Here is a 25,453-nt window from a genome sequence, read left to right as displayed (position 1 = left end):
CGCAAATTCTTGGCGTCATTTTAATTTCTAACTAAGTTTCCAGCTTTTCTTATCTCGCTTCTCTTTCTTTTTCTGTTCACTGCTTTGCCCAGACGGACATGAGCGACTTCCCGTTCGACCGGCACAATTGCGGCATCGCCTTCACCAACGCCATTTCGCAGGAGAAGGAAGTCAACCTTACGCTGACGGGTCAGCCGACGCTTCCCGAACAGGAACATTCAGAATTCAGAGTTATCTCCATAGCGGGTAAGAGGTAAGTGCGGCTGCAACGGCCCATATAACTATTCTACGCTGGCTTTTCTGTCATTCACCATTGTGGGAAATATGCTGGTAAGCACACCACCAATTCAAATGATTGATTCGTGGGGTTTAACGTCCCAAAGCGACCATGAGTCTACCAGAGACTCCTTGGTGGAATGTTCCAGATGGACTTCGACCACCTGGTGTCCTTTGACACTATTGCTGCTCTAATAGCGTTATACATTAAGGAGATAATTTGCCCGATGGCTATCGTATTGCTGAGAATGAAACTAGTGAGAAACTGGTTGTAGCTGTTTAGAACATGGTTGTAAAATGCTCACAAGCCGGCTGAAAATTCTTTAGCAAATAGCAATAAGCTGCTTCAATCTACATTTTATGTTATTTTGTATACTTAATTTCTATAAAGATAGTAAAAATACTTTAGTGAAGGAATTGTTCTGAAGTTTATTATCCTGTGGAAACGGAAACTGATCGGAAACATGTGGTAAATGGCTATAACTGCATATAATCTGTTTATGAATTCATTAGAAGTTGTTTGAAAAATGGCCATATGCTGATTGCGCAGACATTCTACTCTATAAGGCTTTGTACACATTTACATTACTTAAAATATAAGAAAACAAGGTAAAATATCTCATCTAATTAGATAAAACTATATTTTACAGTTGTACGTGCCCGAACTACGATATGATTATGCGGCACGCCGTAGTAAGACACTTCGGATCGATTTCAACTACCTGGGATTCATTACCGTGCGCCCATTGCACACTACACGGGCGTTCTTGCATTTCTACCCTGTCGAAATGCGGCCTCCGCGCCGGGACTCGATACCGCGCCCACGGGTTTAGCTGTGCAACGCCAAAGCTGCTAAGCGGCGGGTGATAACTCAGTTAATGTGTACGGTAGCTGAGCAAATTACGGAACTTGAAGGTGCACTGATGTGCCTCAATGTACACCACGCCAATCTCCCGTGGGCAGGTCGTTGCTGAGCTTCAACATGGGTGAGTACGAGTACCCGAAGATTTCGTTCCACTTCCTGCTCGAGAGGCGCACTTCGCTGCACCTGTTCACCGTCCTGCTGCCCGCCGTCGCAGTGGTGCTGCTCTCGCTGCTCGTCTTCTGGCTTCCGCCCGAATCCGAGCGCAAGCTGACGCTCGTTGGAGCCACCCTGCTGACCTCACTGCTTCTGCTTTACCGAACGGATGACGTCGTCTCGGGATCTAGCCACGTGCCCAGGATAGGTGAGCACCGAAGGAATCATAGATGGATAGATGCATTGACATGTAGATGGCAATTTTCTTTAACACAAGAGAATTCACGAGAAAGTGAAGTGTGAACAGACACAATTGCTTCTTCCAGCTGATTTTTATTGGGTTGTACGCGCTACGGGTGGTATCACCGATTGCCGAAGTGTTATGGTTTCTTGGGTAAAAGTGAATGTCCTGTCTTTTTTCCCTATTTCTGTATCGGAAAGAACGAAAAGAACAACCGTGATAAAGCTCAGCCCGTTTTTATCGTATGCTTGTGGCCAGCGTTCGCCCGACATAGCTTTGTCTTCAGCTGTTATGCCATAGAACCAGCGGCCCAGCGTGGGGTGCGCCAACAGGCAGCGAAGGAGATCGAGATTGAAGTCAAATGAAACTCCGAGCGCTATGGGGACACAATATATACGAGGTGCTCCGAGGTACGTGGGAAGGTGTAATGGTTCCAGGACTTACATTTGGAAATGCGGTTGTCGGCTTGAAATCAGGGGTACAATCAGGACTCGATGGCAGCCGAAGGTCAATGGGACGCCTCGCATTGGGCACTTACGGATGAAGCTGTGCAGAGTGATATGGGCTGGACAAGTCTTGAAGTGAGTGAAGCTCACAGTAAAATTGATTATGAATAACGAATGAAGAATGTGGAATAAAGGAAATGGGCTGGGAGAGTGTTTAGGTATTTGTACAGGAAGAACATTGATTCACAGTGAAGGAAGAGAACTAGGAAGCTTACCAGCAAGTATACGACCTGTATGGTGAGCGACATGGCAGCAAAGAACGTCAAGCAGAAAATCACAGAGGCTGAGATTACCTCATGGGTGGTATTCGCGCAGGAAAAAACATTGGTTCATAGTGGTGGAAAAGAACTAGGAGAGACAGAGAGAGAGAGAGCAAATGATAAGGAAAGGTAGGGAGGTTAACTAGGACTGAGCCCGGTTGGCTACCCTACACTGGGGAAAGGGAAAAGGGGACGGAAAGATTAAAAGAAGAAGAGAAAGTCCACCGGGGATATCGTTCAGTCACACAGTCCGGATCATAGTCGCTGACTCAATCCAGTTGCCTTCAAATATCGCAGCAGAGCTTTTGTGGCCTTTTGTAGCTACGATATGCGAGGCCATGGTCCCAAGATCTTCTTCAAGGTGAACGGTGTGCTATCTAGCTGATTGAGAGCTGTGCAGAGGTCATGTCTTTCGTTTTGAAAAGATGGGCAGTAGCACAGTAGATGTTCTACAGTTTCCTCGGCACCGCAGGGATTGCAGTCGGCGCTAGGAAGCTTACCAGCAAGTATACGACCTGCATGGTGAGCAACATACAGCAAAGAACGTCAAGCGGAAAATCACAGAGACTGAGATTATCTCATAGGGGCGGCAATAGAAAAGAAACTTGCTAAGTAACTACTTCAGGGGAAAAAAACTAAATCAGGAAAGGAACAATTTATGATAACTAGAAGAGAAGCTCATCACCTTTCGAAGCGAGGTTAGGGGCCCTATAACGTAAAACTATTCCAATATGTTTTTATTCCAATCTTCTGACGTCAAATTTGTGTAACCGCCGCATTGCGCGGTGACCCGCAGGGTTATCTGAAGAGACCACTCAAACGCTGTCCTCATTTATAGGAGGTCACTTTTGTTGGCTTTAAAACGAATAGCATTGCCTACATTGAGCGGCTTGTCTCATCTAATTGGCTGACAAAAGGCTAGGAGCACGCTCAAGTGGAGAGGGATTCGAGGGGGCCGAGCCAGTGCTCTGAAAATCGATAACCGGATGAAGAGGGTGGTGCCGGCATCTAAGATTAATCCGCTTTCCCTTACTTGGTGGCTGTTGAAAATCGGTGGTTGGCCGAAAATCGCGGCGGCGTGCAACGGAAGGTAAAAAAACATGCCGCTAAAACGAATGCTCAGCAATGAAGAGTTGGCAGAGCGAGGTCGTAAACGTGCCAAAAGGACTCTAACACGTTACGTGGCCACGCAAAAATTTTATTGTACGCAAATAAACCCATGCTCTCCGGCTGGCGCAAGTAGCCAGTGCCTCAGCGATCGGCGGCAGCCATCTTTTATTTCTTTCGGAACGGGACAGCCTGCGGCTATTCAGAAGAAAATTCAGTTTTGTTCGGCATATTAATGCATCTTTAACGCGTACACGGCACTTTGACTCGGTGAGTTCTCGCGGCTTAGTGACGTCGCGTGACAGACATATGAAGTGGGTGCAGCCCAAAAACTTTTGACCAATAGCCGAGGTGTAATAGGGAAAAGGCGTCGAATCAGAAATAACTATTTTTCTTTTGTTCCGTCCAATCATGCATAATCAGTGCATACACGTGATATCAGATGGGAAGCAATCGCGGTTTTCATGACGTCTCGTGATAGGCAGACGAAGTGGGAGTGGTCCAAGAAAGTTTGTGACCAATCGTGGAGGGCTGATTGCAGAATTGGAATAAAAAAAAAAAGTACGGAATAGCTTTACGTTATAGCGCCCTAGGATGCCTCAGAACACGCACTTATAAAGCGAGAAACAACACGCAAGAAGAAGCGTGTGTTCCATGCGGCAAAGTTAGGCAAACGATGGAGCATGTTTTATTAGAATGTGAAGATATCTGCCCAGCGGTCGATTTAGGCACGCCTGGCCTCCTTGAAGCTTTTGGTATCAGCGAGAGTGAAGGGAAAGTAGACATGTCCGCAACAGGGATTAGTAAGAAGCGATTGGAAGATTGGTAGAAGAAAAGTAGGGAAATGACAAACGGAGGCGTACAAAAACAAAGTTCACAATAGGGGTTCAGAAAATATGTTTGTAGGAATCCACGGCATGTGGCTATTTTTCCTTTTCTTTTTGAACATAGGTAGGCCAGTAGGCAATATATTAACAAACGCTTGGTGGGGCAGCCCACCACCCCGTTCCAAAGGGGATGCTCATAGCATCCATCCATCCATCCATCCATCCATCCATCCATCCATCCATCCATCCGTCCGTCCATCCGTCATTCCGTCCGTCCGTCCGTCCGTCCGTCTATCCCTGCATCCATAGAAAAAAAATAGAGTGTGGCCGATCATAAATGAGTAGGGCAGATAACCAGTGGACTCTTGATTCGCAGTCAAACTTCTCGGAGGTGGAGTGTTGACGAACGCCCTCATCGCGGTCAGCACCGTTCTCAGCACAAACATGGCCCGGAGTCCGCCGTCCTGTGCTCTGCCAGTGTTCCTCGTGAAGCTCTCCGAGTTCGTGGTGCACCGGCTGCCCTGTCCCTGTCCTGCAGGCCGACCTGGCGTTGGCGATGACGATGGCGGTGTGCAGAACAAGTGCTACAACAACGCCGTGGCCCGCGAGTGGTACACGGCGGCTCGCGCTCTGGACCTTGTCCTCGGCCTCGTCTTCACGGCTGCTTACGTCATCCTCTGCCTGTGACGCTCCCATGTACTGTCACTATAACTTGGAACGCTAACAAGCCGAAATCGACTCGCTTGAATTCGGCCGTGGCAGCCTCTTAATTTGGGTTCCTGTACGCACACCTTTGAGAGTTGTAAATATAACGCCAAATGGTTTTTAAGACACCGCCGTTTACATGTACAAATGCATGTACAAAAGCTGCTCACTATACTTTAACGCAATAGCGTTAAGGAGCACGTGTCGCTGCATATCTGGTGTCGGCGTCGGACGTCATTACGGCGAAAAAATATTCGGAGCAGCTACACCCATACACTCCATGTGACGCAAGGAATTTACTGAACTAATTGACTTTTTCAAGCTAAAATGCATGGAAAGAAACCCTAACTTGCGACTTACACGCAACCCACAGGCACGATTGCTCTCGGATTGTAATTTGACTATACGAGAAAACATTACTAGGTTACGCGAAAACTCAAAGAAACCCCTTTTCCAGCGTTTCTGCCATTCACAAACCAGCCGCGGCGTCCGCCAGTTGCGCGCGCCTGCGCGCGTGTGTCTCGGGGTCCACGGAGCGGCGCCACCGGTTCCTTGCAAGAACTCTAGATGGCGCTCGCTTCCTTCGCATCGCGGCCGACGCAAGAGACCGCATTTCGACCAGAAAGCCAGCCTTCGTGCATAACGTTCGCGGGCAGCGTTTCCCGGTACGCATTACGGCTACATACGCTCCAGTTGCCGGGAACCATGAGAAGCTGTCAGGGGTCTTTTGAGGGCTATCGTATTTCACTCTTAAAGGCGAAGCTTACGCGTCCTCCAAACATTAAGGTGACACTAAAGAGAACTTTTTTTTTGGACTGTACTAGTAAAAAACCTAACAACAATACCAAAAGGGTCACTATTGCCGTGCGAAAAATCTTGGCTTGCCAGAAAAGGGGAAATGCGGAAGACGGCTGGGTGGCTGCGCCGCGTGGAATTTCCCGCCGTGCTTCACTTTGACGGCTTGGATTTAGACGGCGTCTATTAGAATCGAGCTGCTCAATGCCAATAAATTGTTAGAATACTTCTGAAAATATTACTTTGGACTCCGTAACTTCAAAATGACGTAACATAAACTGGAATTTCGGCGCGAAATAAAGAAACTAACATTTCACTTCGGGTTTCTCCTTTCATAGTAAACCAGCGTCTTTTTTTTTTTTCGAACATCACAGATATAGCTGAAAAAAAATTTCCACATGTATTCGTGAAGTTCAAAATTCGATCTTTCCGTTTATTTTTCTTGCAAGAAATTTTCTAGCGTGCTGGTGACAATTTATTCTCCCTGCCCAGCTGAGCTAGCAGACATCAATTAAAGATGTATTTGTTTTCCAAAGGCACCTGGTATGATCCCTTCGTTGAAATGGTATGTTGGGAAGACGCTGCAGTAGCGTCGCTGCCAAAATAGCCAAGTTTTCTAATATTTGAATACTTCGAGTGCCTTTGGCACCGGCAAAAGCGAGTAAAATTGCGAAGTTTCAAATTCTTTCTTTTTTTTCCAGAATGCAGCAAAATCCAGAAGGCGCAGACAATATGTACAATGGTAGCTTAGTTGATGTAGCATAACCTAAACCATTCGAAGTTTTGAAGGTTTAGCCGATCGCCTGAAAAAAAAAATTCCTAATGTTCAATTTTCTTGCAAAGCGCTCCATGTTCTAGGTAAAGAAAGTAGCCTTAGTGGCCGGTCTAAACATATCTGTGATACATCATTAGATGGCTCTGCGTGAATCCTATGCAGGTGAGAAGTTACAAAAAGGTAGCGTTCTTTAAACGCGAAAGTTGCGACTTATCGGGCCCTCGGTTGCATCGATCAGATGCTTCTACAAATAATAGATTACGCAATGCCGAGGCAAAAAGAACGCTACCGCGCTTTGACCTCAACCTATTCGCACACTGAGTCGTGTTATACTTCTAGAATTGATCATGCCTTCTATTCTGCCTATTCTCTTCGTAAGGTTGTGTTTATCGGCATGCGCATATTGATCAGCCGGAAGGATCGCTGGCGTTGTCCAGGTAGAACAACTACAGCTATTGTGAAAATTGTGCTGACTGCCGCGCCGGCAGCAGAGCCGGCATCGTAGTTATTATCTTGCATGAAAAACAGGTTTTGGCAGGAAGTCTTTGGAACTTGTGTGTTTGTTTGAATTTACAGCTGTTTTCCTGACTCACATTCGTGTATTTCCAAAACAGATGCACATCCGCATAATCCTTATATACACTTATTATTGAGTTGGCAGTCTTTTTGTCCATCTTCTTTTTTAAAAAATCTTTTGTACCACTAACTTTGGCTGCTATTCCCCAACTAGCCCAACATCGTACTTTACTTCCAAGGAATACTTCGCTGACGCGATCGTTACGGCATGGTCTTTTCGCATCCATCACGCCTGTTAGCAATTGGTGGCATTTGTCTGGGGCACCTGTTAATGCCAATGAGAGAAACATTTCATCGGCAGCACAAAGTTTCCGAGCAATTTTCAACAAATTTTTTAGACATGTTACTAGAACCTACCGATGGCTTATTAAATGTTTTCATACCGTTTTTACACTTCCTAAATACTGCATACCAACACTCTGTCGACTGTTGGCAACCGATACTGAATGATAATTTTTTTAAAAACTGTCTTTATACAATGAATGAACACACCTAAAGACAATAAAAGCAGGATTTACTAAACATCGTAATAGTTTCCGAAACCTTACAGTAACATTCTTCCATTTTTTTTATTCCTCGACGTAGAAAGATTCTAGCAATGTTTTCCAAACTTTCTTTTGCTCACGCTAGAAACGTCCTTCACACGTTTTGCCAACTTTCTTTAGCTCACTCTAGAGACATACTTGCAACTTTTTTGTACGTTTCAGAAACATCTTGGTGACATTTACTCGCATTCTTCAGCATTTTTTAAAATTCTGGTACTGTTATAATGTAACTTTGAACATGAGCAAAAAGCAACAATCTTTTCAAACAGAGATATTTATTTTGCAACCTCAGAAGCCACTATCAAGCAGCGACGAATGCGTTCTTAATATCCCCGAGGTCAAACTGTCGTGCAGTGAGCCTTAGGGAGGAAAAAATGCAAAAATAGAATAGCCTGATGCATTGCGCCAGTGTATGTGGACCAGACAGCATATAGCAGACATCTTCAAGAATTTAAGATAAAATGACCTGTAATGAAAGTGAAAATTTCTACTGACTGCCTTGCCACACATACATAGAATGGCGTTCACACATTTGGGGTCCAAAGCCTCTTTCTGGGCAACGTCCTTGTGGGAAATGGAACGCCGCCCAAAAGCGACAAAAGCAGTACTGCTGCACAGACTTTGCACCTGTTTCATTTAGGAATTATAGAAGTTTGTGAAGTAACCATAAATCAGCTACAGTAAGCATATTGAAATCTTTTAGAACGGCTTACACCCCGGAGAGACAAGAACTTACCAAAGCTTTCCAAAAACTGGACAATCGGCCACTTTCTGTGCAGGTGCGGCTGGAACACCGCCCCCATCGCCCGTCGTCCCACAAAGCGGTGAAGGCGCTTTTGTGCTTCTTAAGAACGACGGGCTTGTGCGACCATCTATGACTATTAGTACAATTTCTGTAACACCACACACGTCAGTGAACTCACCGCAATTTCCTTCTTTCATTCCCTCCTCTCTCTCCCTGTTATCTTTGTTCTCCCGCTTTCCCATTCCCCCGGTGTAGGGTAGCCAACCGGACGTTATTCTGGTTAACCTCCCTGCCTTCTACTTATCTCTTTCCCTCCTTTAGAACGGCTTCAGCCAAACATGTCTGCTAACAAATCCGATGACAACACTTCTGCAGTATACATTGCAACTTTACAGGAAGACTTCAAAAGTCCTTCAAACAGTCCTTGTTATTACAGTTTTCTTGAATTTAGCAACAGTAAACTAACTGTACTAAACGCAGCTGCCTGGAGTGCTCAGCTATGTAATATTCATAGTGAAAGTGTCTCACAAAGAGTGTTCTGCATTATATTGGACTGACTACTCCTGAACAAGTTTTAAGAAGAAATGCTCCATACTGAATAGAGCTATGGAAAAATTTCAAGAATGGCTATCAACAAATTCTCTATCTATATTCTGTTTGGTACACTGAAGAAATTGAATTCACAGAGTGCACTATGCAAGACATGTATATGTACTTTTACTGGAATGTTCCTCCATGACTTGCCCTGCACTCAAAAGTACAACGTGCATGCGTTTTGGATTTTGCTCAGCTAGCTTGAAATATATATAGCAGACAGGCAGCTGAAAAGCACCTTGCTTGAAGCAAATGGCAACTCCTCAACACCGATGAACTCTTAAGAGACAGGACTCGTGTAAACTAATGGTGTAAAACATCCCAAAGGTGATATGCGGCAAGCCGTAATGGACGGCTTCTGCTATTCTGACCACCTGGTATTCTCTAATCCGCACTACGATTTATAACGCGGGAGTTTCTGCATTATACCTCTATCCAAAAAATACTCGCCAACGCAGCGCTCCGGGCGAATGCAACGACGACAATTTTCTTGTTTATCAAGCAGTACAAAATGTATATTATACTTCTTATTGCCCAATGATGCATGAAGTCATGAAGATACATAAGTCAAAGCTTTAGGAAAACGTTAAAATAAAGAATTCAGTAGCTGCTACGTGCAGGTGGAGCAGCTACTGAATATTTTTTTTATTGCGGTAGCAATTATATGGACCCTCCAGGCGCATTTCTGCCGTCGGCGTCGCCGTCGCCGTGAGGTTCCGCAGAGGGAAAGCGTGTGAGGGTGAGCCGGCGAGCGGCGGTTGAATCTCGCGTGCGCAAGCTAGGAACCTACGCGGCCCAGATGCGATAGCAAATTAGTAGGTAGCTGTACGAAGCAATGATAGTAGTTTTATCGGTCGTATAAACTTGTAAACATTCGCTTACTAACTAAATTCATTAAATTAGATATTTAATTTATTAAATTAAAGGTAAACAAAGTAGCCTTGGTGGTCTGTCTAAAAATATTTGTGGTAAATCATTAGGTAGCTCTGCATGCATCCTATGCAGTTGAGAAGTTACGAAAACGTATTAATTTTTTAAACGCCAAAGTTGGAGGTTATTGGGCTCTCGGCTAAGTCAACCATATGCTCCTACAAATAATAGCTTGTGCATTGTCGAGGCAGAAAGAACGCTGCGAAGTTTTGACCTTAACCTATTCGCACACTGAGTTGTGTTGCAATTCTATAATGGATCATGCCTTCTATTTTGCCTATTCCCTTCGTAAGGTTGTTTTTCTAGGCACGTGCATTTTCATGAGCCGGCCAGATCGCCGGCGGTGTCCAGGTAAAAAAAAAAAAAAGAACTATAGCCATTGTGGAAAATATGCAGACCGCCGCGTCGACAACTGAGCCCGCATCGTAGAAATCCTATCGCATGCACTAAGCTGAAAAAAAAAAAAAGCACAGCAGCGGCAGGTGCTTCAGAACGGTGCATCCAGCGCCAGCCGGCCGGTCGACGTCGCGCTTTCGCGAAGTGACCCTGGCACTAGCGAACATTGCCGGCGCGGTCTTGCCAATTGGGCCACTAAACATATCGCAACGGACGGCGCTGCTTCAATAGTAACCGCCAACTAACACAAATTATCGACTTTGCAGAACGTTCAGTTACCCTTCTTTTTGTGATAATTTAGCAGAAAAACAAACGAATAAACAAATGGTCGTCTGAAATAAGTACCTCCACATGCAGCTTATTTATTTGTTTATTTATTTGTTGTTGTACCTTCAAGGCCCGAAGGCGTTATAGAAGGGAGTGGAACTAAATATACAGCATGTACAGACAACAGGGTATAATAATAATAACAATAAAAAAATTAGAAAGTGCGGATTAACAAAAGTATTCTTCAATAGTAGTTCTAAAAGCAGATGTATCGGTTATGTTAACCATTGAGGCCGGCAGATGATTCCATTCATTGGTAGCTTTAGGAATAAATGAATAAAAAAATAGGTTCGTGCGACAGTGTGGAACGCTCAATTTATGCCGATGGTCAGTACGAGATGATATATATGCAGGTTCGGACAAAAGTTCACATTTTAATTCCGGATTGTAATAATAAATTTTGTGCAGCAGTGATAAGCGTGCTAACTTCCTACGGGATGAGAGGAGAGGGAGGTTTAAAGTAGCCTTCATAGATGTTACGCTTCATGTCCGAGAATAGTTAGTAAGAATGAACCGCGCGCTACGATTTTGTATAGATTCTATGGCATTTGTTAAGTAATCCAAGCCAGGGTCCCATACAGAAGAGGCATATTCAAGCTTAGTACGTATTTGTGTTTTGTATAGAAGTAGCTTTAAGTTAGCGGGTGCCATAGAGAAATTGCGACGGAGGTAACCAAGCGTACGGTTAGCATTGTTAGTGATGTGGTTTATGTGTGTTTGCCAGGAAAAATAGATGTTATGTGGACGCCTAAGTATTTATAGGAACTGACTTCTTCGAGTACAGAGTTCTTCAAGTGATAGTTGGATAGGTTAGACGAAGCATTATTGCGGGAAATCCTCATTAGTTTGCACTTTTGGCTGTTAAGTCGCATTTTCCAAGTGTCGCACCAGTTAGTTACCTTGTCTAGATCAGATTGTAGTGTTAGAGTGTCAGAATTTGATGATATTACTCTGTAAATTACACAATCGTCTGCAAATAACCTTATGGAGGACGCTACACAGTTAGGCAAATCATTAATATAAATGAGAAAAAGCGAAGGCCCGAGAACGGAACCTTGCGGCACCCCGGAACTGACAGGACAACGTGAAGAGTCAAAATTGTTAGTTGAGACAAATTGTGTTCTATTGGATAAGAAGTGTTCAATCCATGAGATAATGTTACGGTCAATGTTAAGTGTATTTAATTTTAGACAAAGTAATTGGTGAGAGACGAGATGAAATACTTTAGAAAAGTCTAAGAAGATGGTGTCAATGTGAAATCCATTATCCAACGCAGCACAGATGTCATGTGTAAATGAAATAAGTTGGGTGTCACAGGGAAATGATTTACGGAACCCATGCTGACGAGATGAAAAAAATGAATTTGTTTCTAGGAAGTTGATGAGATTAGAGTATATTATATGCTCTAGAATTTTGCATGGCACACTTGTTAGAGAAATTGGCCTGTAATTTAAAGGTGAATGCACGTCGCCAGACTTAAATAATGGAACCACCTTGCCGACTTTAAAGTCTTTTGGTAGTGAGCACGACAGAATAGATTGCGAAAAAATGTTGCACAATATTATGGATGAGTACACTTCAGTATTTTTCAAAAATTTAGAGTTAATATCGTCTATTCCTGACGATGACGAAATCTTTAACTTACGAATAAAGTTCACGACACCATCGTAATCAATTAACAAGGGCTCCATCGGAGGAAACTTCATCTTAACAATTTCAGGTAGAGAGGCACAGGGCAACACGTTATTCAAAAATGATTTAGAAAACACTTCATTGAGTACAGAACAACATTCTTCTTGTGGAACAACAGCACCATCTACATCAGTTAACGATATTGTGTTACATTCGGAACCCTTCACAGTTTTCCAAAATTTTTTAGTATTTTCAGTAAGCAGAGATGGAAGTGTACTGTAAAAAAAACGCGTTTAGCTTCTTTGACTGCGTTTTTAAGTTTAAGTTGAGCGGCTATTCAGTGCAACGGCAGCTGGACGCAGGTTTTCATCTGAACGTGCCTTGCATCGCTATTCACGTTCGTGCTGTGTAGATTTCAAAGCTCTCGTCGCTTTTCACTAAGATACTTTTCAGAGACAGCCTTATTTTACATTATCTTGCATGAAGGATAGGTTGTAGTAGCAAGTTATTGGGCCTTGGGCCTTCTTTTGAAATTTGAGCTCTTTGCCTGGCTCACATCCGTGTATTTCCTGCACAGATAGATGCACGTCCGTATAATCCAGATATACAATTTGTCTAGCGTGGGTCCCCAAGCCGTCTTGGGCCTTAAAACAGCATACTCAGCTCTTAGTACTAACACAGTAATTACGTTTAAGGGGTTACGGACTGGATTCCAAGGGAAGGGAAGCGTAGCAGGGGGAGGCAGAAAGTTAGGTGGGCGGATGAGATTAAGAAGTTTGCAGGCACGACATGGCAACAATTAGTACGTGACCGGGGTTGTTGGAGAAGTATGGGAGAGGCCAGAGGCTTTGCCCTGCAGTGGGCGTAACTAGGCTGATGATGATGATGATTACGTTTATTGCATCTTACTGCATGCACTTTTTGCTCAAAAATGCATTCTGTTTGCTTTCACTTGTATGAAAAGCTTTCTTTCTTTTTTTTTTCTTTCAAGCGCCTTCTTATTCACCCCATGGCAGCGTTCCGAGCGCTCGACCCAACTCTGTCTGCGTTTGACCCAATTCTCAAACTCTGCTGCTCCTCTAAACCCAACAGCAGCCTACGCAACGCGGCTTGGGGACCCAGAGTCTAGGTAGGTCCCCAATTCTAAAACTCTCTATTTTAGTGAGTTAACACTATCCAAGTCGGCTGGCGGTCCAAAGCTTCCACAGCGACGTAATCGCTAACACGCAGTTTTTGCTTATTGCGATAACACTTATATGGGCAGTCCAGGCGCACTTCTGCCGTCGTCGTCGTCGTCGTCGTCGTCGTCGTCGTCGTGAGGTTCCTTATAAAGTCCAAGGGCGATAAAAATTGCTACGGAGCGCCTTATGTTGTATGTGCGAGTGAAAGCGTGCGAGCGTGAGCCGGCGATCGCGGCTCAATCTCGCGCACGCAACGGAGGAAAGCGGGGAGGAAGCGTGTCTTCCGTCACGCGTAAGGCTCCGGGTGGAAGTTAGCGAGAAGGGGCCAGTTCTAATGCGTGCGGCCCGAGCGGCCGCGCCTGCACGCCCGGACAGCTGTATCTCGAAAGACATATGCGACGGGTACAGAGACCGCACTGCGCTGTGTTTTCGCGACTTACGTAGTTCGCGTTGATGCGAGCGGCAGCACGAAGGTCAATTCGCTTGTTGCTGCCGCCGCGCTTCCTCACTGCAGCGTTTCGACAGCGAGTTTCCGTGGTCATCGAGTGGGATGTGTTCATGTTTGCTTGTGCGCGCGTGACACCACGCTTGCTAATTTGGTTAGTACGCCTATGTTTACAAGTTTATGAGGCCGACAAAACAACTATCTTTACTTCGTATAGCTGTGATCTAATTTGCTATCCCAATCGATGCTTCGCCTTTCGGGCGAAACTGCGATTTCTCTAAGCGATGTGGACTTAGTCTATGATTGGCAACGGTTGGCAGACTTATTTCAGAGCGCTGTGGCGGGAGGTGGTTGCGCCCGGCACAGTACTATGCACGAGATGGCTCACAAATTGCGAGCTTGTGCGCAGCTCCGCCTCTTTATGTGCTTCTTGTTCATCGCTGTCGCGCTACGCTTCCGAAAGACGACGAACCTTCCCGAAAGGAGGCGTTCGTGAGAAGTAGTTGCCAGCATGTCGTGCATACCTAGATCTGCCTGCAGCCAACAACACCCTCCTTCTCCTATCTTTGTTGTGGATAACCATTGCATGATATTACACGTTGCACAGGATGAGTTCTGCACATTGCCGTTAGTTGCATAGTATTTATTCAGACGGTTTACTATAGAGTCGATCCACATAGATTTCAACAGTAACGTTAGATTTGCACAAATTTTGTTTGCCACCGCATGACTCACTTTATTTATCTTGTTCTTGTGTGTTTTTATGTGTTTCTCCTGCTTCCCACCACAGCGCCAGCTTTGAAATGACCACGAGTCTTGGTCGATTGTCTAAGCTTTCTGTAATTCCATTTTTTGAGTATTTAATGCGAAACTTCTATTGGTGGGCTTCTTATGTTGTTCTGAATTTCTTTTGTGGAGCTTACGATGCAGCTACAGTGAGAGTTACTTGTTCTTAGCATTTGATTATTTCGCTGCTTGTGCTGTTTTATTCAGCCAAAAGCTGTTTCTCAAGTGTCAGTTCATATATATTGCTTTGTGTAGGAAAAAAACAAGTTTCAACGTCTCTTGCATATAGATATCTTTAGTAGCCCGAGAAGTTGGCAGACAATGACTATTTCTTTCGATCCTTTCGCTAAAGACAGGAGATGTATGGCACGGTATCAAATGCGTGAGTCGATACCACTATATAAAGACATGGAGATTTTGCCACAGGTTTCTAGTCTTCACGAGGGAAAAGGCACAGGATCCAGCTAGCGTTAACGATGTCCGCCGTAAAGCCTGCATTGGTCCTAATCTTCGCAATCACAGTCATGATGTAAGTATGGTTTCATTACCTCCTGTGCGAAGTTAGTAATTATTTCATAACTTATCTTCTCTGTACTGTGCGTTTTCTGGGATTCTTCTTCCCGCGTGACGTTTTCAGATTACCAACTTCCTTGGAACAAAAGCCGCTCATTTTTCTCTATGGAGTGTATGCTCGTTAGTGTTGATTCATTGTGTTTCATTAGTCATTATCATTATGAGCCTAATTACGTACACTGCAATGCAAATGCATCTCATGTAGGCACTCAGTCATCTTGCGCCACCATACCCAACTGCGTTATTAGTGACAGAGCCGTTTTCATGCCGGGCATGCTGGAAAGAAGACAGTCCGCAGGAGAAATGCAGAAGCACGACGCTATTAATGAGTACTTCGCCGATTTCAGGAAACAGGGGGTTTCAAGAATTTGTGTCAGAAATTCGTTCGACACTGAAATCATTTATTAGGACAGAAGCAAGGTGTCAAAGTGGACACTATCGCTTATAGAAACAATATAGCTGTAGAAATAATATAGCTTATAGAAATAATAAAACGCACAAAATGAATGTCTGCATGTTTTTGTTTTACTTCACACCACAGCAAGAGAGATGTACTTCCGTTTCGTCTGGTTGTTCCCACGTCGTTCAGTCACGCGCGCAGACACCGAAACTGTGTCATTTTCTATCGTGTTCCAGAGCGGGATCATGCTCTGTGAACCGCTTGTGTGTTCCTCAGTATTCGTGCTGCACTGGCTTATACCGCTAGTAAGTTGTCCTCGTGCACAGCGCGAGAAATCGTGCGCTGCGCGAAACGACACAATCAAAACAGCTCGCGCGCGACGCCGTCAGCGGAAGTGCGCCGCGCCGCAAGGAAGCGAGCGAAAAAAAAAAAAATTAAGGCGGGGCTCGCGAAGTATGCGTCATGCGATCCTCGAGGCCCGGATGAGAGAACGAAGAGAGTGAATTTTGCTTGCGGAGGCTGGACGGGGCAAGTGGAGAAAGTGTCTCGCTTAGCAGTGGAGCTCGCCTCTTGAATTTATGGGTTCGCGGCACTGAAATATCTCTATATATTTCTATCTCGGCTATCATGGAGACGATTTGAAGAAATCTTGCGGCAGAATGCTCCCTAGAGGACATGTAACAACTTCCAGCGTATAACCGAAGTTCGCTTTGTGGCCTGGTGAGGGGCCGTTTAAAGATAAAGCTTAAGTGTCCTCCAAGTTTTCCTTAGGTGCATGCATGTTCTTTCACAGTTCATTATTGTCAGAGAAAACGTACGCGTGTCAAAATCAGAAAAAAATTAGAAACATGACTTTTCGGGACCCGTACGGGGCCTTTGTTCACAATAGAGCAAAACTACAGAATGCAGTGCGTAAAGTACGAGTATAGGGATGACATTGCGCCCACTTCTTGCATAAACTTATTAAATACTTCCTCGTGTGCGATTTAGTGTAGGATCAGTAGATTGTATGCATAGGTGGCTTAGTAAAAGGTGAGAGGATAGTCGTTTTTCAGAGGCTTCGACTTGCGCTGGTTTCCAGCGTATGTTGCGGCCCGTGCGAACAGTGTGTTCGGCCAATGTCGTAGAGGCTGTGTGTCCTTTGGTCGCGTCATTCTGGTGTTGTCTGAGGCAGTCTTTGAAATTTCCGGATTCGCCAGCATATGGTATTTCACAGTCTCAGCACGCTATTTTGTAAACAACTCCGGGGAAATTTGTTGCGCGAACAAGATCACCCCTCAATTTGCAACACGAACCAATATTACCCTAGAAGGATGTAAATCCCATGCAAGAGGAAGCTTTAGCTCTGGAGCCTCTATCCAATGTCGTCGGAACGCATAAATCATTATCCTTATTCACTGAGCCATTCTAAGTACCAGCTGTTCGGAGCAGGCGATATTTTTTTCATGCGAAAGCGTCAAATGGCGCGTTGAGCGAAAGAGCCCCCCCCCCCCCCCCCCCCCCCCCCCCCCCCCGTCTGGCGCCTATAGCAGAGAAACGGCACCTAAACGCCCATTGCCATTGGCTACGACGCCACCTCGCGTGTGCGCTTCGACGGAGCTCCCATTGGTCTCGACGCCGCGTCACCCTTGCTGTCCGCACGTGCGCTCCTCAACGGTGCATAGCCGTTGACGGAGTGGGCGACAGGGGACACCGGCGCTAGCGCGCCAGGTGATGCGTGAGGGCATCGCCCCGACGCGTCACTCGATGGGCATCGCCGCGTCGATGGCATGCGGCGTTGGCACCGCAGGCTACTGCTGCTAGCTGGCTTGGGCAGCACGTACCGCTATGGTACATTACTCGCAGCGCAAAACTCGAAGGACCGCTCAGCATAAATAATGTAACGTTTTCACGTAAGCAATACAAAAACTGACTCGCCATCCCGACCCTGCGAAAGTGGATGTCCAGTGAAGCTGTTGAAGAGCACCACTACAACTGCTGAGGGGGTTATGCAATGCTTTATGAGTTTGTAGTAATGGGAGTTTTGACAACACGCCGCCGCCCCTAGCGGCGCTGCAGCAACATTGAAATCAGTTGCTAGGTTAGTTATTTCATGTACGAAAGGCTATAGAGACGTCACTACCCGTATCGCAAGCTGCCGCCGCAGTAATCTTTGCCGGGAAGCGTATGCGGAGAGCGCTACGTGCTTTGCACTGCATGTGGGCGCACGCTGAATGGCATCAATTATTTGGTTAGGATGCTTGTTTTGAGCAAGGTTCTTTAGTGAAACCTATGCTGTTCTGTATGTTATAGCGAGAGCCTCAAGTGGCACATTTCGCACTGAGCGCGGGCAAAACATGGCAGGCGTGAAAAGTGGTACAAAAAATTATGCGGATCCGACCCACTACGGGAATCGATGTAAGGGAAGCTTTCTGCGCTGTTTGCTACGGCGAATGTTTAATTTATTCAGTGTTTAGTCCAATAGAAAAGCGGTGAGTTGATGGTAAACGTTACCTTGCGCGCACCACTGCTGTGTGTCTGCGTAGCCCACAGAACACACAGGGAGGCGTGTTTGCTTGAGGCGTTGTTGTGCGCCATTGTTCATGATCTCCGAGAGGATTGAGCTTTGTCATGGTCTCACATGGCACGTCGCATCGTGGCAGAAGCGTTAAAGTTTAATCAAATTATGGGGCTGTACGTATCAAAACCATAATCGGAATATGAGGCATGCCTTAGTGGCGGGCTCCAGATTAATTTTGACACACTAGTGTTTCTTCATAACGTCATATTGCCCACTAATGCAGACGAGGACAGGCGAAGAGAACACAAAACGACTACACGGCAGTCAATATGATATGCAGTAAGCACCAACTAGGCCAAACTGAAGTTCTTCTGTAGTGTTCCTTAACGCGCACCTAAACGTTAGAGCAGTAGCGTTTTTCTATTTCTTTCCTAAGTGCGGCTACCGCGATTGGAATGGAACCCGCGACCTCGAGCAACGCCATATCCAGAAAGCTACCGCGGTGGGCGCAGAAGTGTTGATTTGACGTGCGACCGCCTCCGTATAGTGTCGCCTAGAGCCTGCGGTGCTCTTTGCGCCCGCACGCCCTGCGTCAGTTGTCAAATTTGCATGATGTTTATTTTTCAGAAAAAAAAATTCAGTGCTTTTCCACACTGTGAAGAACGATGAGCAGCGAAGCTGTGTATGTGGGCCCCGTAATGGCGAACTGCACCTCCGCCGCGGGTGGGCCCGGCATTTCCCAATCTTCGAGATTGGCCCACATATCGGGAGTTTTTTTCCTTACCACAGCGACACGAAAATTTCCTTGGACGGTAGAGGTATACATCTTCGCTGTAGAAGCAGCAACGTATTGTACCGCGTTTCCAGTTTGGCCGCAACGGCTGTCCGGTTTTTCTTGCTTTCCACGTCCATCGCCCGCCTCCCCCCCTTTCCTTGTATGGAAACTTCTAGCGAAGAGTGGCAAGGCTGTTATTCGGCTCTACCCATTCACCGCCTCTTCTCCCTCCTCCTCCCTCTAGTCTCACCCATTAGTAGAAGGGTATGCGCTGAAGTTTCTCCAATGCTTCTGCGGGGTGTCACGGATAATTACAGCTGCCAAAAGGCTAAATATGCCAACGCCCGGGCGTCGACATATTTCCATCGCGTCGACATTCGAAGCGATGGGAAGGTCCAAACCAGTATCTCGCGTCGCATTTCCTCTCTGTGACGCTCAATTCATGTATATATACGCTCTGAACCACCCCTTCATGCGACGTGCAAGACAGACCCACCAGCAACAACAGCAGTAGCACTGGAAAATTCGACGGAAGAGGCAAAGAAGGCTTCGTTTTACAACCTACGTGACGTTCTCCGAGTAAGCAGCGTGTGGACAGGGATCGATTGTCGCACGCAGACAGAAAAACACGTGACCTTCTCCGAGCGAGAGGTGGGTGGAGAGGGGAAAGAGTGACGCGCGCAGACAGAAAAACCAGGTGTTGCATCGCTGACGTCACGCGATGGCGGCGGCGTTTGCGGAGGCATCGACTGCGAAGCAAGAAAAACGACGATTGAGGACGCTCGCACGGGGCCTGGTGGTTTTCCGGCAGGCCTCGAAGGTACTCTACGGCATCGGATGCGAGCCAAGCAAAAAGCGAGGTGCGACGTGCGAAGCAGCAGGAGCAAGGTGTATGACCGCGAGTACTGCTTTGCCCTGCTGAGAGGATACAACGTAATCGTGTTCGGCTTGAGTTACAGATTTGTAACGCTTAGTGACACAAGCATGCTGCACCTTTAGGTAGAGCATCAGGTGCTCGCATGTGTCGTTGAGGAGGTCGACCTACAGCGCCACACGTTTAGTACACACTGCGGCTCGTTATGTCTTGCTAGAAGTCTGATTCCTCCGATCGTATAACTTAATGCATTACCAAGTGTGCAGCAGGCTTTCGCCGTGAAGTGTTACAGGAGTTTAACATGCCGATGAACTCTGGTATGTGTGATTCCACAAAATGTATGCACAGCTCGCTTTACTTTGCTGAGTGCTTGTACTCCAGTGCTGATAACATCCCAAGACTTGCATTTTTTCCTCTTTTCTTCTGCCGCCATTCTTCTAAGGCCCTTTTTCTCCTTTGTCCCATTCCCTGAAGACTAGGACGTAGGGGAAAATGCGCTGGTTAACACTTTGCTTTTTTCACTAAAGCGCTTTCTATCTCTCTCACTCGTAACCTCTGTCTTACGGGGCATTTTTGCTTGCTTACGGTGTTATGAGCCATTGATGATGATGGTTTTCCGCCGACGAGACGGGCTCGAAAAAATCCTGGGATCATAGCCATAGATATCTAATATAACCTATATTAGTTCGATCATTGTTCCATCTGAAGGCTAGAGTTTACACAATTAGGATATCTGCTTTTGATATAGTCATATAATTGTGAACACTGAGCTTCAGTTTCTTCAGTCACGCTTTAGGTTCATTGTACGTCTGCACAAAGCTGGCGGCGCGGTCCAAGAGTTGATCATACAACCTCTTTCATCATCATCATCAGCCTCATTACGCCCACTGCAGGGCAAAGGCCTCTCCCATACTTCTCCAACTACCCCGGTCCTGTGCTAATTGTGGACATGTTGTCCCCGCAAACTTCTTAATCTCATCCGTCCACCAAACTTTCTGCTGCCCCCTGCTACGCTTCCCTTCCCTTGGAATCCAGCTCGTAACCCTTAATGACCATCGGTTATCTTCCCTCCTCCTTACATGTCCTGCCCATGCCCATTTCTTTTTCTTGATTTCAACTAAGATGTCATTAACTCGCGTTTGTTCCCTCACCCAATCTGCTCTCTTCTTATCCCTTAACGTTACACCCATCATTCTTCTTTCCATAGCTCGTTGCGTCGTCCTCAATTTAAGTAGAACCCTTTTCGTAAGCCTCCATGTTTCTGCCCTGTACGTGAGTACTGGTAAGACACAGCTGTTATACACTTTTCTCTTGAGGGATAATGGAAACCTGCTGTTCATGATTTGAGAATGCCTGCCAAACGCACCCCAGCCCATTCTTATTCTTCTGATTATTTCAGTCTCATGATCCGGATCCGCGGTCACTATCTGCCTTAAGTACATGTATTCCTTTACCACTTCCAGTGCCTCGCTACCTATCGTAAACTGCTGTTCTCTTCCGAGACTGTTAAACATTACTTTAGTTTTCTGCAGATTAATTTTTAGGCCCACACTTCTACTTTACCTCTCCAGGTCAGTGAGCGTGCATTGCAATTGGTCCCCTCAGTTACTAAGGAACGCAATATCATCAGCGAATCGCAAGTTACTAAGGTATTCTCCATTAACTATAATCCCCAATTCTTCCCAATACAGGTCTCTGAATACCTCTTGTAAACACGCTGCGAATAGCATTGGAGAGATCGTATCTCCCTGCCTGACGCCCTCTTTTATTCGGATTTTGTTGCTTTCTTTATGGAGGACTACGGTAGCTGTGGAGCCGCTATAGATATCTTTCAGTATTTTTACATACAGCTTGTCTACACCCTGATTTCGTAATGCCTCCATGACTGCTGAGGTTTCGACTGAATCGAGCGCTTTCTTGTAATCAATGAAAGCTATATGTAAGGGTTGGTTATATTCCGCACATTTCTCTATCACCTGAGTGATAGTGTGAATATGGTCTATTGTTGCGTAGCCTTTACGGAATCCTGCCTGGTCCTTTGGTTGACAGAAGTCTAAGGTGTTCCCGATTCCATTTGCGATTACCTTAGTAAATACGTTGTAGGCAACAGACAGTAAGCGAATCGGTCTATAATTTTTCAAGTCTTTGACGCTCCCTTTCTTATGGATTAGGATTATGTTAGCGTTCTTCCAAGGTTCCGGTACGCTCGAGCTCATGAGGCATTGCGTATACAGTGTGGCCAATTTTCGTAGAACAATCTGCCCACCATCCTTCAACAAATCTGCTGTTACCTGATACTCGCCAGCTGCCTTTCCCCTTTGCATAGCTCCCAAGGCTTTCTTTACTTCTTCCGACGTTACTTGTGGGATGTCAAATTCCTCTAGACTATTCTCTCTTCCATTAGCGTCGTGGGTGCCACTGCTACTGTATAAATCTCTATGGAACTCCTCAGCCACTTGAACTATTTCATCCATATTAGTAATGATATTGCCGGCTTTGTCTCTTAACGCAAACATCTGATTCTTGCCTATTCCTAGTTTCACTTCTTCACTGCTTTTACGCTTCCTCCGTTCCTGAGAGCATGTTCAATTCTCTCCATATTATACTTCCTTATGTCAGCTGCCTTACGCTTGTTGACTATCTTGGAAAGTTCTGCCAGTTCTATTCTAGCTGTGGAGTTAGAGGCTTTCATACATTGGCGTTTCTTAATCAGATCCTTCGTCTCCTGCGATAGCTTACCGATATCCTGTCTAACGAAGTTACCACCGACTTCTATTGCACACTCCTTAATGATGCCTATAAGATTTTCGTTCATTGCTTCAACACTAAGGTCCTCTTCCTGAGTTAAAGCCGAATACTTGTTCTGTAGCTTGATCCGGAATTCCTCTATTTTCCTTCTTACCGCTAACTCATTTATCGGCTTCCTATGTGCCAGTTTTTTCCTTTCCCTCCTCAAGTCTAGGCTAATTCGAATTCTTACCATCCTATGGTCACTGCAGCTCACCTTGCCGAGCACGTCCACATCTTGTATGATGCCAGAGTTAGCACAGAGTATGAAGTCTATTTCACTTCTACTCTCGTCATTTGGGCTCCTCCACATCCACTTTCGGCTATCCCGCTTGCGGCAGAAGGTGTTCATTATCCGCATATTATTCCGTTCTGCAACACTACTAATGACTCTCCCTGGCTATTCCTAGAACCTATGCCATATCCCCCCCCCTAACTTGTCTCCAGCCTATTTCTTGCCTACCCTGGCATTGAAGTCGCCCATCAGTATAGTGTATTTTGTTTTGACTTTACCCATCGCCGATGCCACGACTTCATAGAAGCTTTCGACTTCCTGGTCATCATGACTGGATGTGGGGGCGTACACCTGTACGAGCTTCAATTTGTAAATCTTATTAAACTTCATAACAAGACCTGCCACCCTCTCGTTAATGCTATATAACTCCTGTATGTTACCAGCTATATCCTTATTAATCAGGAATCCGACTCCTCGTTCTCGTCTCTCCGCTAAGCCCCGGTAGCACAGGACGTGCCCGCTTTTTAGCACTGTATATGCTTCTTTTGTCCTCCTAACTTTACTGAGCCCTACTATATCCCATTTACTGTCATCTAATTCCTCCACTAGCACTGCTAGACTCGCCTCACTAGATAACGTTCTAGCGGTAAACGTTGCCAGGTTCAGATTCCAATGCTGGCCTGTCCGGAGCCAGGGATTCTTAGCACCCTCTGCTACGTCGCAGGTCTGACCGCCGCCGTTGTCAGTTGCTTCGCAGCTCTTTATTCATCTTTATTCCTCTTTATTCGCGCAGAAATACCTCCGAAACTGCAAAGAGCCGTCCACCCACGGGAGAAGATGTGGCGAGATGTACTGGTATGGGAAAGGTAAGTAATAATATATTTGCTATTGATGTATCTTGAAGGCATTGCGAAATAATTTGCACACCATCGCCAGCAGCGCCGTAGTTACGCTGTAAATGTTATGATTATAAAGGTATGTGATAATATGTCTGTACCGACAATACTACATCATTGTGCCGTTGGTTTGCACAGGCCCCCGGCCGAGCAGAATGTGTGAGGCTAGTTGAAAGCTCAAGATCTGGCAGTCCTGGAGAAACCACTACCTGTGGTGGCCTTGTGAGGTACACATCCAGTCTGAACGACTAAACACTTAGAGAAGACACGGGGAAGGCGGGAGATGGAAATTCAGGATGATGAGCAAAACGAGAAAAAGGCGAAAGCCGGAGCCACACGAGTATTTTGATTTCGGGCCTTTGCTGAACTCGCGCTGATGGCGTTGCCGTTTCTTTCTGTTCCTTTGCCTTGTTATTTTTTCCTTATCGGCTTCAGTCAGTGCAGTGTATAAAACTGGATATTCCCATCTGGTTCAGCTCCCTGCCTCTCCTTATATTCTTAACTCTCTGATCCTAATGCTTGGTCCACCAATGCACATTGCCTATCTTCAAGTGTTCGCACACAGGACTTTTCTGTAACAATTTTTGATTGGTATCTTTTTCAATTTGTTTTATTCTATGTCGTAGAGATTCAGAAAAGAAAAGAAAAAGAAACATATTGACGACACGTAACTGTTGCCGTAAATAAGGCATGTTCTTTGATGTATTATTCAATAGAAAACGTACTTTAGAGTGAGGCAACTTAAATAGAATGCAAAATAATTTCCTGTATTATATAAATGAACGTGAAATTTATTTAGGCAATAATTTGATTATTTAACGACGCTGCCGATATTGTCACGTTGTAGTCATGGCGAATAACCAGGCCGTACCAAAAAAAAAAAAATTGGCAGAGACACTTAAGACTCCTTACGTGTAGGAATGCAAAGCATCATAGCCGATTTGGTGAAACGTTTTCGATTGATGTCTTCCACGTGCATTAGACTTAATTCTGCTTATTCAATGTGTCTGCTTGCGTATCCCTTGACCACAGTCCGGAAATATTTGGACCATTTTGCTGCAGGACGATGAATTTTATTAGAAGCTATGCGATCCTCGATTGTCTAATGGTAGGTGTTCTTCTGAGGTCTTCTTCTGAGGAGTACCTCCGTGGGCGGCCACGTTTCACAAAGCTGCTGAGGTAGGCGTTTCAGAGTCCATGGAAGTAGAGAGAGCATTGACGAAATCCAAAGAGCAAAGGACACGCGGGAAGCAGCGCGCTCATTTTATACACTCATGACGTGGCACCACCTCCTCCCCGTTGGCTGGACCGTCACGTGCCAAATGATGCACGCACTAGGCACAATCTGACTAAGCAAGAACCGTGGATCAACCACTAATTGCATCACAATGAATGATGCAATAGAGTATTTGCCATAAGTTTCTTTACAACGATTATTATAGCTCCGCTGGTCTTCCACCTTCGCAGGGCGGAATGGCCTTGACTTTATCGCGTGTTTTCAAAGCGAAGCTTCCTTTTCCTTCGACTTTCCCACTACTGCTGCTGCTGCTGTCCAGCACACCTCGTCGGGGGGTTGTTCTGAGCGTGTATATACGTGGAAGGAGCGCGGCAGAGAAGAGACACGAGGGACTCGTTTGGACCGCACTGCGTCGAATGTGCACAATACCCTCTGGAGCTCCCGGGTCGTCGCCACATTAGCCTCTTGACAGGTGTAATTATCATGACCCCCGGCAAGCGCTTACCTTT

At 45.7% G+C, this 25,453-nt stretch overlaps 1 protein-coding gene across 2 annotated transcripts in view; it reads left to right on the top strand.

The window, feature by feature from the left end:
* Window positions 1-25,453, top strand: part of LOC142557582 (neuronal acetylcholine receptor subunit beta-4-like) — a 108,177-nt gene that overhangs the window by 19,715 nt on the left and 63,009 nt on the right. Inside the window, exons 6-8 of one of the 2 annotated variants that reach the window (XM_075669538.1) lie at window positions 93-253; window positions 1,240-1,502; window positions 4,612-5,043. In XM_075669538.1, coding sequence (XP_075525653.1) covers window positions 93-253; window positions 1,240-1,502; window positions 4,612-4,922 — 735 coding nt within the window. In that variant the 3' untranslated portion in view covers window positions 4,923-5,043. Of the gene's footprint in view, window positions 1-92; window positions 254-1,239; window positions 1,503-4,611; window positions 5,044-25,453 lie in introns of those variants that run through there. The other variant, XM_075669540.1, reaches the window with a different exon arrangement.

The sequence above is a fragment of the Dermacentor variabilis genome, chromosome 9 (genome assembly GCF_050947875.1).
Source record: "Dermacentor variabilis isolate Ectoservices chromosome 9, ASM5094787v1, whole genome shotgun sequence".
NCBI lineage: Eukaryota > Metazoa > Arthropoda > Arachnida > Ixodida > Ixodidae > Dermacentor > Dermacentor variabilis.
Note: the sequence above shows the minus strand (reverse complement) of the source record. Positions and strands in the feature narration are given on the sequence as shown.